The sequence below is a fragment of the Pomacea canaliculata genome, linkage group LG14 (genome assembly GCF_003073045.1).
Source record: "Pomacea canaliculata isolate SZHN2017 linkage group LG14, ASM307304v1, whole genome shotgun sequence".
NCBI classification, from domain to species: Eukaryota; Metazoa; Mollusca; class Gastropoda; order Architaenioglossa; family Ampullariidae; genus Pomacea; species Pomacea canaliculata.
Window position 1 is genome coordinate 7461382 of NC_037603.1, and position 13948 is coordinate 7475329.

The following is a 13948-nucleotide window of genomic DNA, read 5'->3' on the forward strand; positions in this document are numbered from 1 at the left end:
CTGATGTTGTCTTCTGCTAGATGCACTGCTGTTTTGGTGGAGATTATCATTTTATGAAATTTCCTTCTTGTGGTCATGCTGACATTATTCTAAATATGTTAAATAATTTGTTGCACTTACTGTCATTCTTTGAATGGGATGCTCAGATTTTCTTTTCTTCTGTGTGATTAATATTGCAGGCTGAAACCAGGCCTTAGGTTTCTACAATGACAATTGTCATGAAAGGCATCCCTGCTGGGGGTGATTCTCCACAGGACAATGCCCAGCAACAGCAGGTGCCACAACAGTCTTCTCAGATAAATCAGCCAATAACGACACAACCTGCACCCAATCCCCTACCACAGCAAATGTCTAGCCTTCCTCAGCAGTCTTCCACAGAGAGCCAGTCATCTACTGGTCAGTCTGCTGCTCCACCATCTTCTCAGACAACCTCGTCACCGTCTCCATTGTTGTCTGGATCTTCGCCTACTAACCAGTCCTTGACTGTGGCTATTGAAGAGGGAGGACAAGGCGATGGAAATGCTACAGCAGTGCCTGTAAGTGCAAGTTGTACCTTAGGGCTTAGGTGAAATTCTACAGTAGTGCCTGTTACTAATACCTTAGTATCTAGAACAGGGGTGGGAAGGGAAACAGTTTTCCCTTCGAGAGCCATTTTGATATTTATAACATCAATCGTGGGTCATACAGAGTTATCCTCTTAAAAATAACTTGCTGTGTTTGGTCAAGCTGTAGCTTTGCCACAGTGTGTTAACACTTGCAGTGCATTCCCAGCCTACCTAGTACTGCAGTCCTCTGAGTCACCACAATCCGCCTTTCCATAATTATGCATGCTAAAAATATGAAAATCATAGAGAAATAACTGTTAGGGAGTCTGTTAAAATATATGTTTATAATCAGAAAGTGCCTAGAGGAGATATAGTTTATAGTGACAAACTTTTTTAATTAATGCACAATTTTCTGTTAGTGGTTATGCGGTGGAAGTACATTAATAGTAATAACAATTGCTAGTTAATATACACATACCTTCTGATGAAAGAGTTCATGGCATTTACAAGATGTCTACACACATACTTGCACATGCACATAAACTAACAAACTCAAATATTTACTAGCCAATGCTTTTTCATTTGATAATTCTTTGGAAATCTATGAAAGGATAATGTTGGACATTTATAGGCCTAAACTGTTACTAAGGTATACAGCAACTGGAAGTGGTCCAACATCAACGCCAGGCGAAGGTCATATACATGCATAATTCTCCAAAATCATCCATACAGGCAACAGGGAGCCAAATCATATGTGTCTGTCCCATCATGTGCTCATGTGTATCTCATAATATACATTCTTTGCTTGTCCCTCAGAATTTTACATTATTATAATGAGTTGCTTAATATAAATTTATGTTGCTATGAAAAAAGCTCATAGATTTACTGAAATATAGTCGCACCTTTGGCCAGGCCGGATCAAATGATTTCATGGACCATACACAGTCCGCAGGCCAGAAATCCCCTACCACTAATGTACAGCAATGTCTGAGAGGGAAACCTGAATGTTCAGGGAAGTAGTACACATACCTGCAGGCTTGGAATGCTACAGGCAGACTCTGTAATAAATTTCAAATGTTTCAACAAAATAATAATAACCTGGGCTTTATATAGCGCATTATCATGCTTGCAAAGAAGCATGCTCTCTGCGCTTAAGTAGGAGACATGGATAGAATATAAAGGAGAAATAACTATGCAGACAAGTAATAAAAGACAAACACAGAAGACACAAAAAAGGAATAAGGGAACAAACAGTATGGTTGGAGAGTGTCAGAGATATACATATAAAGACAAGCAGGCAGACCTAATCAGTTGACTATAATTACAACTATTGACATTTGTGTTGCTTGGTGTAAAGAGTTAATGTACAAAATGAACAGAATGGAGCCCAAGTACCAAGCCTTGGGGACCCCATAACAAAGGGGATCAGGGCAGGGTGTTGTGATTCAGAAAATAATGTATTAAGAATCTGTTAATGATATTCTTATGTTTGTAGGTGAACCCTGACCAGGAGCCAGAGTTTCCTCATGTGGAGCTTGCAAGGTTAGATGAAATGATAAACCGCCCACGCTGGGTAGTTCCTGTGTTGCCAAAGGGGGAGCTGGAACTGTTGTTGGAAGCGTCTATCAAGCTCTGCAAGGAAGGCAAGCTAAAGAAGTTGTGGCTGTGTATAATTAGGGGGTCATGTCCCAATGTTTTTGGATGAGATTCATAGTGCGTGAAAGAAATGTTTTAAGAGCAGTATCAGGTTGTATTACCACGACACTTTCAAATAAAATACTTCTTAAAAATAAGGTTTGTTAGAGTACAGAGATTGTTTTTGGATGGGCTTTGCAGTAAACCAAAAGAATTTTACTGAAGGGGTCATAAACAGCACTTCATTGAAAAGAATGCTATAACTGTTGTGCATTTGAGCTGCTGATGTGGTATACCAAAAACATTTGTAGCATTCTCTGCACTGGTTTAAATTTGACAACTAGAATCAACAACAACAGTTGGATAGTTTACACATCATCCAGTTGTTATCTGTTTATGCTAAATTACTGCTGAAAATAGGTGCATAACTCGAACTGGTGCCATGTCTTGCCCCTGTCCCTGTCCCTGGCTGTACAAGCAGCATAGGGAGTGTGTCATTGTGCCACAAATCATACGTAATGTGCAACCTTTCAAAGCCTAGGTTTCATAGCAGCTTATTTGTGCAGGCTTGGACATTCGCAGTGAAGCTTGCCAGAGGTTCTTCCGTGAAGGGCTCACAATATCATTTACAAAAGATTCTTACAGATGAGGCCGTCAGTGGATGGAAATATGAAATCCATGTGAGTTTGTATTTTATTATACATGCATGTTCTTGCAGGTGGGTATCATATTTTTTGTCAGAATAGGAGAACTTTTTTCCCATTCTTCATTGTCTTTTCTACATTTTCTTTTAAAGCTGAAAGATTTTAGAGACTTTTGTCCTATGTTTTTACAGAAATGCATCCTTAAGAATGCAGAGAAATTGATCGAGCTTTGTGTGGCCAAGCTGTCCCAAGACTGGTTTCCTCTCCTAGAGCTATTGGCTATGGTCCTTAATCCACAATGCAAGTAAGAAGCAGAGTTTTTCTATTAATAGCAATTTTTATGATGATCACTATTTGAAAACTTAAAAACAATCCTTTTTCAACATCTGGTATCAATTTTTTTTTACTTGTTTGATTAGTCTACAGGTTGGATGAGTTTGCATGTTTGATTTTGAGTTTTTTCCAGGTCATCTTATCTTCGATGAAAATAATATTTATTTGATATTAGATGTAGAGAGCATTATATTGTAAAATTTTGTTAGCTTATAGAAAATAAATTATGCTATTTTTATTCAGATTCCACACATACAATGCATCTCGCCAGTCTGAGACCATGGCAGCTGTTTCTGGAAACCAAGTACCAGAAGATGCACTATTTGCTCGACCACCAGACCAAAGAACGCCTCGGGTAAATGTCCATTGGTTGACTAGCATTAATGACCACAATTTAGTATGAAAATTTATTTGAGATTGTGTTTATTAAAAAAAAATTAACATTTTGCAAATTTTGCTCTATAATTAAAACTTGTTTCCATTTCATCTGGGTTAGCACTCATTCTAAAGAATGTTTAAGCATAGCAGGGGTGGAGGGGACATCTTCACGAACAGTACTTTTTTGTGTCTCCCAAACTAAATGTCCACATGAGGCCAACACTAAACCTATATTGTCACATGTATTTTTCAGGGCTGGCTAGTGGATCTTGTCAACCGCTTTGGACAGTTGGATGGTTTTCAGATTTTGTTGGATAGGTTCACAAAAGGGCCTCCTCTCTCAGTACCAGTTGTGGCTAGCCTAATCAAGTATGTAGTTTGCTTTTTTAAAAAAAAAAAAAATTTTAAGTCCTTCTCACCTTTCTCGCTTCCAGTGTCAGCCGTTCTATTCTTATTTTTTGGCATGCTTCATTTGTAGTCTCTCTTAGTGGTCTCTTAGCCTTTCATTTGTAAAGTTTATGGAGCATTTTGCTAAGTAAGAAAATGTACTGTGTAAACTCTATAGAGTATTATTCTTCCTGTTCTCTTGAAATCTACATAGTTCTTGCCTGTTTCTGAAGGTGTGGAGGGAGAAGCCATTATTATTTAAGAAGAATGTGCAGATCAGGGAAGATTGAAAAAAGCCATAGGAAAATCAAAAACGTAATTTCCAGTCCCATGAAAAGTCATCAAGAAAGTTTAACAGCACTTAACACATTTTTTTTGTTATGATAGAATAAATAGTAAAAGTTTGCATTTAATTTGCAGACCATTTGGCCTTTGTGCTGAAGTCTTGACTACACATACCATTCAAAAGTACTTTGTGCCCATTGTGGTAAGTACTTTCAAAAAGCTGAATATGTGATTTATTTTGTAAAATGATGGAATGAAATACACTTTAAAAATGTTTCTGGTGTATTTTCAACATTTTTCATCTTGTAAAAGATTTAATTTTTGAAATGAAAAGGGGAAAAAAGTGCAATTTATTGTTTAAATGCATACTGATGTTATTTGCTGCTGTTTATCATAAAGCTCAGGAGGGTTTGCAGTTCCACAAATACTGAAGACGCTGTCATTGCATCGACCTTGTGTCAGAACTGTTTTCTGGTGACATTACAATGCATTCTTTTAAACTGTCATCAGCTGTTTGGCTTTCATTGGCCTCTAAATGTTAACGTTTCCTTGTCCTTAACATGAGCTCTTGAATTTTAAGAGACAGGTGGGTTTTGCCAAGGTATTTCAAAGCCGGCATGAACAGGGCAAAAAAGTCATGTCCAGGAGCTGAAACAGGTAGTGACCATAATCTTTTCTTAAAGAGGCTGAAGATAAAACACTGCTTCAACAATCGCTAAATTTGCTACAGCTGGAAAAGCTGCAAGACCCATTTGTTGGAGATATCTTCAAGGCCCAAGTTGCAGGTGAATTTGCTGCTCTGAATATGTCAGGATGTGATAAAGACACCATCATCTCACCTGAGCTGCTAAAGCAGGGTGGAAAAGAAACAACTTAAATCCTTACTGCACTGCTCCAAAGAATCTGGGAACACAAAGACTGACTGCAAATATGAATGCAGTCACTAGTCATACATCAACACAAAAAAGGGGGAATAGCTAGCAGAAGAACGTGCTGGCTTCAGGCCAGGCATCAGTACAGTGGCACAGACAGCTGCCACATTCTGATATAATAAACATCTACAGTGCCAGTGGAAGGGTGGTACTAGTGGTGCAACGGTTAGCTCGTCACCAATACAGTGAGGGTTGGCTGCCCTGGCTTAAGATCTTGTCTTGGGCACTCTGTTCTTTTACTGCATGTGGCATTTGTTTCCAGGGCTTGCCATGATATAGCCTTAGTTGCTGACTTGGCAGAAACCAATCCCTCCAGACAGTGGAATCTTCCATAGCTTCATCATCTTTAAAAAAAGGCATTTGATAGAGTTTCAGCTTGAGGGGCTGTGGCATGTGATGCAGAAATTCAGCATTGAAGGACTTACTCAACTATAGGAGTTTAGTAAGTACAGTACTACTGGATAACCAAAGGGGAACTTTGTTTCACACAAAACTGAGTATCCATCAGGGTGTCTTTTACCACCTGTACTATTCAATCTCCATTTAGAGAAGATCATGTGATAAATTCTTCATGACAACCATTTTTATTTAAATAAGCCCCATATCCAACCTACCAGCATTGATCTGATGAGAGACAACAACAGCAAACTGCAAGACCATACCTACAAACTGACAGTTGGATGAATATGAACCAGCATGGACAAGAGTAAGAGCAAATTTACTGTTAAGGGCAACAGCAAAACATAGATTTACATGAAAAAAGTACAGCTCAGTACAGATTTACGGATATACAGCTGTTCAAAGATGGCAACTCTTTGATAGACATGCATCAAGATCGCAACAGCGGCAGTGGCCAGAATGGAAAGGACCTGAGGCAATAACACTATCAGGTAGCAGGTTAGTCTGACTGTACAAGTTCCTTTTCATATTTCTCCTGCTGTGTGTGAAATGTTAACTCTGCTTGCCTATAAGGAGAGAAGAATCTATGCTTCTGAAGAGGCTGATCCTGGTTTCATTTCAGAGAACATAAAGCCAATGACTTTGTATGGAGGATGATTGCCACTCCTTCTAGAACAGTGAAGAGGTGCAAGGTGATTTAGTTTGGCATTTAACCTAGCATGACACTTCTTCAGTGTACATTGGAGACAAGGGGAGCTGGGGTATTGGTGCTGAGCTGGACAAAAGAACAACTGACTTGCAAACATAGGGGAGGCGATTGATTATTCCATTCAGGACCTGCTCTCCATACTCCCTTACAGGCTAGTAGGCAGGTTTTGTCAGCTGCTGCATCTGTCAAGTTTCCCCTCCTGATCAGTACCGACAGACCATTCGTCAACTGGTGCATCTGTATAGTTCCTCTGTAGTTCACCGACCAGTATTGAGAGACATCAATTAGTGCCAGTCAAGTGATGAATGAATGAAAGAATGAGATCATTATTGTCAGCTTTGTGGTGAAGGTTCGAAAGAAAAAATTAAAGTAATTGTTTCTTTGTGTCTAGGATATTGTTCCTGAGTTTCTCGACAAGTTGACAGATGATGAGCTTAAAAAGGAGTCGAAGACTGAAGCAAAGAATGATGCTTTGTCATCTATTATCAAAGCCCTCAAGCAGCTGGTCAGTCGCCTTCCAAACCAGGAGGAGAAGATCAAATGGCTGGAAATTTTTCGTCTCAAGATGATTCTAAGGTGAGCCAAGCTTGTTATAAAGAAGATTTACATTTCTTCCTCTTTTTTGTTGCTGTCAAATTCAGGAAGTTATGCATGCATATAATGTTCCAGGCTGACTCCATCCTACTCCAACTCACCTCCTACATCTCCACTTCTTTCTGTTCATGAACACTGAGTGCTTGAACTGTATCTTGACGCCTGCAGTTGGTGCTAGGTACTTCCTATCATACTGAGAAACCCATATGTTGAAGGTTTTCCTGCAAGCAATATTTTCCCCTTTTCATCACTTTGGGGGGAAAAAAACAGACCATGTATTCTCCCTCATTGTTTTCACCCTTGGCAGCTGGTTCACCTGATAGTAGAACTTCACCTGTTTAGGTGGCTTGATGAAGTTGACTTCTTTTGTTATTTTAGAAATGTGCCTAAGTTCTAGTCTGATCATCTAAGTACATGTGATTTTTTTCCCAGTGTTTGCTTGCTGTTGCAGATTGTTGCAGATCTCCTCATTTAATGGGAAGATGAATGCACTAAATGAAGTGAACAAAGTGATAACAAATGTTTCATTCCATGCCAGTCGCCACTCCCAGCTGGAGGAGGATGAGTGGCTTACTGCAGAGAAAGTTGCCGTGAGTGCTTTCATGATTTCCTGGCATAAGCTTGTATATTGGTTTCTAAAAGCAAAAGCACTGCTTCATTGTGAAGTAGCTTCTTAGCTCATTGTCATTGCGAATGTTATAGTTTGTATTCAGTGTCTGTAATCAATAATGTGTTAAAATGGAAAACACATTGTGCACTCTTTCATTTCTCTGCAGGAATGGATCCAGCAAAACAACGTACTGTCTATAGTGCTGCGGGACAGCCTACACCAGCCCCAGTATGTGGAAAAGCTGGAGAAAATTCTTCGATTTATGATCAAAGAGAAAGCTCTCACTATGGATGATCTTGACCGCCTGTGGGAAGCTCAGGTCAGTTAAATTCAGGCATTTCTTTTGTCTGCGTCTTGAATGGGGCATATCATTAATACCTTCACCTAGAATAAAACACTGTCATCAAGGCGCCAAAGCCGGTGTTATAAGTAGGGGAATCATATATCTGCCAACCATTAAACAGCCACCACTCCAGTTTCTCTTTTAAAAATAAAACATGCCATCGACCGAATATTCGGTCTGGGGGCACCCTAATGTATTGGCATTTTCCAACAGAATATTAAGTCAGAAGCAGCTAAAAGGTTAATAGGTGCTGAGGAACTATTCCTTATCAACCCATAATTTACATGTTTAGAAACCATTAATTTAGATGTTTAAACATTTTAAGGAAAGGGGAAATCTTGGTCGAACAATATATGAAGTTTTTTTTTTGGTGACTTTATTTTCAGTCTGGAAAGCATGATGCTATTGTCAAGAATGTGCATGACCTGTTGGCAAAACTGGCCTGGGATTTCACACCAGAGCAGCTAGACCATCTCTTTGAATGCTTTCAGGTAAACATCATCTTGTCGTTGAACTTTTCAGTAGGAAAATGTGCATCCTGCTTCTTGCACTGTAACATAACTGGATTTTTGTTCAGCATGTTTTTTTTTCATGAGCTATGGTGCATGTGTGATGCATATTACTACAAGTGTATGAAAGATGGTTATAAAATCCAACACAGAAACAATGTTTATGTTACTTTTATATAATGTTCTGTTAAAAAATTATTTTTTAAAAGTGTATATTTCAAGTGTATGAAGGAAGGGTTGTGCATGTGCAGTTCTTCTGACAGTTATACTGTAGAACTTAAGAAAGGCTCATTATGTCTATCTGAGGATCTTATCAGTGACTTGTATGAAAGGGTTGAACAATCTTGTTTTCAGGGAAGCTGGAACAATGCTAGTAAAAAGCAAAGAGAGAAATTACTGGAGTTGATACGCCGTCTGGCTGAGGATGACAAGGAGGGTGTGATGGCTCATAAGGTAATACAATCTGTGCGTTTAGTGTGAGGAGATTACAGCCTTAAAAGCTTTGTTATTGTTTTCTTGTTCATTTTTTTCATGGGGGGAAAATAAATTGTTACTGACTGTATTCTGAGAATGCTTTTTGAAAAGAACTAAACTAGGATTTATTCGCCATTTAAACTTTTAAAAATAAAAGAGTTATGTGATAATGTTTGCAGGTGTTGACGTTGCTGTGGAACCTGGCTCACAGTGATGATGTGCCGACAGAAATCATGGACCAGGCCCTTACAGCACACATTAAAATCCTGGACTACAGCTGTTCACAGGTAATTTTAAGGTTTTGTAGTCATATCTGCTTAAAAAGTCTGTTGTCTGCTGCCATTTGATGATAGAAAATCAGACAGATTAATGCAGTTAAACATGGAGCCAGTGGCCAATAGCGTAAATAGTTAACAAAAATGCAGTATGTCATGTGATGCAGGCTGTCATCTTGCGATTAGTCATTGTGATCCAACATGGGATTGTTGTGATTGTTGTGAAGGTGATTGTTATCATGTAATTTGTTATTGTGATGCAGGTTGCCGTTGCTAACCAAAATAAAAGATTTCAAGGTTACCAAGATATGCTACATCAGTGTTTAAAAATCTTTTAAAAGGAAGATAAATGCTAAAACAACTTGAGTTCTGTAAATTGGAACCATCACAATCATAATGTTGGTACATCAGTAGAAGCTCCTCTGTTGCAAGCTATTGTGTCAGATGTACATCTCTTTCGAGTGTTGTTTTTTTGAACAGTGTAGAGCTTGCAGATTTGTTGTGTTCATGTTTTTTTGTTTGGTTTTTTTTCTTATTTAAAAAAAAAAGAATTATTTACCACCGTCTTGATTCAGGATCGAGATGCTCAAAAGATCCAGTGGATCAGCCGTTTTGTTGATGAATTGAAGAATGACAAATGGGTTTTACCATCACTTAAACAGATACGTGAAATTTGCCAGCTGTTTCCTGAGGTAGGCAAGTGCTTAGAGAATGCACTTTGTTATGAAAGACTACACGTATGAATAATTGCACCTAGTTAAATATGCAGGAATAAGACTTTTTGAGTCTGACATTCAGGTGACGAAATGCTCTTAATCTTTTACATATTTCTTGCTAAAGATGAAATTTCTTTTCATTTTTTTTTTAAATGGTGGGAAGATAGGAATTAAGGATGTGTATGTAAAGTTCAGTTGCAAAATATAAGTTTTATTAGAATGAGGTGCCAGATAGCGCAGACAAAAGACAAGTCAGAGCTTATATTCAGATCAGTTGCAGACAGGCAGAGAGACAGATTGCAGACATTGTTGCTATTTTATCCATCTTGGTATGAAAACCGGTTTCTTTGGCAAAGTTTGGTAAGACATAAACCATTTTTGGGTCAGTTCAGTACGTTTAATTAGACATAAACCATTTTTGGGTCAGTTCAGTTTTTTGTGTGCATTCATTAATTGAACTTTGTCCACAGGCTCCTCAAAACTTTCCTCACACACAAAGAGCACCTCACATGTATTACCGGAATAATGTGATAGGACAGCTCCAAAACCAGCATTCCATAGTTATGCTGGTGTCACAGAACTTGTCTGCCTACATGAACAAGGCACGGGCTTATTCTAGAGGTGAGCATTTCAGCCTTTTCTTCTGGGCTTGACTGTCACAGACTCCTACCTTTGTGTAAATTTATGTTATGATCATCCAATTTTAACTTTCAGAATCTGGTGTAGCCATTTCTGAGCTGCCCCCTAAGTTGGATTAAAAAATAATGACAAACAAATCAGGTGTCATGCTTAGAGAAAGATAAAATGTGGGAACTTGACTCTCATAATGTTTTGAGGACAAGAGTTTATCAGGAGCAATTATCAGAAGGATCAGGGCTTGTTTTAAAAGTAATGTGAGTTACAAACTTCAGTAGTTCTTTTATCACTGTAATTAAATAATTCTCTTTTTCAGATCATCCAGGAGAAGATCCTTCATCCATATTACCAGATGGTAGATTCCATCATATTGCACAGGTTCAGGAAAGACTCAGATTTCTCAGGTGCAGGGCATTTGCTTTATGTTACTTCAGTCTTCTCTATTGCTTTGTCGTGTAAATCGCGTGTCAGAATTTCCCTTGATATATATATATGAGTAAACCAGTGCAAAAGTAATGTAATGCAGAAAATATCAGTCATTTTCATTTGTATAATCTGTTTTTATGCAGATTTTTGCTAAAAGATGGTCAGTTGTGGCTCTGCGAACCCCAGGCAAGGCAGGTGAGTACAAACCACAACCTTTAGGTCAACAATTTAGAAAAAGTTTCGCTGTTCTGCTTTTACATTGGCATATCAGGCTCTTTTATCTGGAATCTTTGACTATGTACACTGGTGATTAAAGTTTAGACTATGTGTAAAGTCTTGTTAATTTCTTTTGCTGCTATGAGCCATGTATTTCTATTCACAGATGTTTTATCCTCTGTCTTTGTGCATTGTGATATTTTCTCTTCCACTTAGATTTGGCACTCGCTGGCAGAGAACGCTATATATATATCTGACAGAGAAGCTTGCTTCAAATGGTTTGCCAAGGTAAGAAATGTTTGTAATGTTGTGATTTTTTTATGGTGGGAATGTAACAGTCATGTATACCAACTAGTAAGCCACATTTTGAGAAACTTGTTGAATAGAAATCGTGGTGTTATGTAATTGTAGTTCTGTCTGTGGTTTGAGATTGTTGATGTCAAATTTTTTTATTTTTTTATTTAATCTTAAGCTGATGGGGGAGGAACCAGATTTGGACCCAGACATTACACGGGATTTCTTTGAGCGCAATATTCTTCAGCTGGACCCAAGTCTTCTGACTGAAAATGGCATCAAGTGAGAGGCCTTTGTTTTCTCTTGTAGGATGTCAAGGCATTAGTCTTATGTATTTTACTTGAAGAATATCGAGGCATTAGTCCCATATATTTGCATTTCTTTTTATAAAGTAACACCCAGTGGTTTTGGCTTTTTTGTTTTTTTGGCAGCTGCTTTGAACGCTTCTTTAAGCAGGTGAATTTGAAGGAAAACAAGCTGATTGCTAAGCGTCGTGGAGGATATCTTATGGACGACATGGAGTTGGTGGGCCTGGATTACCTGTGGCGGGTACAATTTTCTTTCAATTTATTGCATAGACCTGGGCACAGATATTTATATCTTGATCATGACAGTGCTGCTCGACATAATGCCATTATCAAATTTAGGGGTAGCTGCATGCGCAGTAGCTAGAGCATGTCACCATATTGGTGAAAAGTGTTGTAGGTTCATATTTTAGCTCTGACATACCTTTCTCTGAATGACACCTGTTTACAGGACTGACTGGTAGTTTTCTCTAGTTATTCACCTGTGTGTATGTGAGGGAGAGAGAAAAATAAGAGTAATTATGATTTGATAAATGATAAAATGGTAAACAAATTTGTGGGACACATTTAATGCCTACTGATAATGTGTGTGAGAGAGAGAGAGAGTTATGAACCGAATGGTGGTAAACAAATTTGTCAGATGCGCTTAATGTCTCGTAGTAAGTGTGTGCTCTTGTGACTTGTAGGTAAGTACTTTGCGCCTACCTTTATTGGTAAAGTAAGGGACCCTAGAAATAAACATTATTATTAAAGTACTTTTTAACATTTAACTTCCACATTCCAGATTTTAAAAATAATAAACATTTGCTTTTGATGGTCTGCCCTCTGCATCCCTGTTAGTTAACTACGGGTTAACATTCTGATCATGAAACATTCAGCCATTAGAATTTGCTTCAGTTTGATGTCTTTCTGCCAGTAGATTTTAACCAAAGAATTTGTTTTTTACCAAAACAGTGTCATTGACTAGGGAAAATAAATATGGTCTCATGAGCATGTTGACTTCCTTGCTGAAACCCTTAGTTTAATGTACTTGTTTGTGAGTGGTTGACAGAAGTAGCTTTATTGTTTTGAAACATAAAGAGAAACTTTTGATGAAGCTAACTCAAGGCCTGGTTGCACTTGCTGGTCCAGGTGATAATCATGCCACTTGGACTGAAGTGGGTAACTGTGGACCTGTGCAGTTGGAAAGATGGTGATGAAAAATAAGCTAGTCTTTCAAAACTCAGGTTGGGGGTGGGGATATAGCAGGACTTTGTGTGTAGGTGGCATGATAGTAATGAGGGGTGGGTCCCATGATGTTCTCCAGGACAATATTGAAAAGTACAGGCGATAGGGACACCCTGGATGGATAGTTGTGTGACCGAAAGCTCCCATTTGGTTATTCAGTATTTCTGCACTCACCAAACTTTTGATGACTTGAACTAGGCTTGCATCAGTTCTAAGAATATTCTTTTAATAAAGAGTATTTCATGGAGATGTTTAAATGGTAAACAGATTGCCATGCCATAAAATTTTTTAATTTCAGTTATGTTAAGGACATTTTCCTGAGAAAGTAATATTGAACTTGTGAAAGTGAAATTGGAAAATAATTCAGTAATTCTTTTAATACCAAGTTGGGTAATTGTTAGAGCACAGATTCCATGTGCTGTTTAAATTGCCATTCTCACCTTGATCATTTCAGTAGTCACAATACAATTCCTTAGGCATTTAAAAATTTGCTTGTTTCATCATCTAACATCAGCTTAAGAGACTTTCATTTTATTACTTTTTACAAAAAATTATTGTTGAATATATTAGTGAAAGTGTATAGCTATAATTACATTTGTATGAAATTGCATCGTTGTGCTAAAGATTTCTTCAAAAACCAAATAAAGAGTATTGTAACAGTTATCACATTTTAAAGAAATATTTGCTTTGATCACTTTATCTTTTTATGCAGGTTGTCCTGTTAGCTCCAGATGAAGTTGCTGAAAAAGCAGTTATCCTTCTGAAAGACATTTTCACAAACCTTGGCCCACGATTACAACAAAACCAGGTTGAGATTCATGAAGATTTCATTGGTTCCTGCATCGATCGATTGAAAGCTTTATTTGACACTGTATCAGTTCTAGAAAAGGATCACGAAAGCACAAGTCGTGTCATGCAAGAAACAATACGCATGGTCCGGATCCTTAATGTGCTGAAGGAGTATGTTGCTGAATGTGATGAGGCATATGGCGAAGAGAGGGTCATTTTGCCTCTCAGCAGGTGAGGAAAGTTGTGGATTTTCTTTAAATTGGCATCAGTTGGTAAACTTCATTTTA

The 13948-nt window shown here is 38.1% G+C and overlaps 1 protein-coding gene across 1 annotated transcript in view; it reads left to right on the forward strand.

Annotated features, from left to right (window-relative positions):
- Positions 1 to 13948, forward strand: part of LOC112555900 (probable ubiquitin carboxyl-terminal hydrolase FAF-X) — a 41059-nt gene that overhangs the window by 1674 nt on the left and 25437 nt on the right. Inside the window, 22 exon segments of the mRNA XM_025224471.1 lie at positions 180 to 536; positions 2041 to 2188; positions 2747 to 2811; positions 2813 to 2860; positions 3016 to 3128; positions 3401 to 3512; positions 3789 to 3904; positions 4343 to 4409; positions 6639 to 6823; positions 7293 to 7431; positions 7618 to 7770; positions 8181 to 8285; positions 8658 to 8756; positions 8957 to 9064; positions 9628 to 9744; positions 10239 to 10389; positions 10721 to 10808; positions 10974 to 11025; positions 11263 to 11334; positions 11519 to 11622; positions 11772 to 11889; positions 13585 to 13892. Of these exon segments, the coding sequence (XP_025080256.1) occupies positions 207 to 536; positions 2041 to 2188; positions 2747 to 2811; positions 2813 to 2860; positions 3016 to 3128; positions 3401 to 3512; positions 3789 to 3904; positions 4343 to 4409; positions 6639 to 6823; positions 7293 to 7431; positions 7618 to 7770; positions 8181 to 8285; positions 8658 to 8756; positions 8957 to 9064; positions 9628 to 9744; positions 10239 to 10389; positions 10721 to 10808; positions 10974 to 11025; positions 11263 to 11334; positions 11519 to 11622; positions 11772 to 11889; positions 13585 to 13892 (2798 nt within the window). The 5' untranslated portion in view covers positions 180 to 206.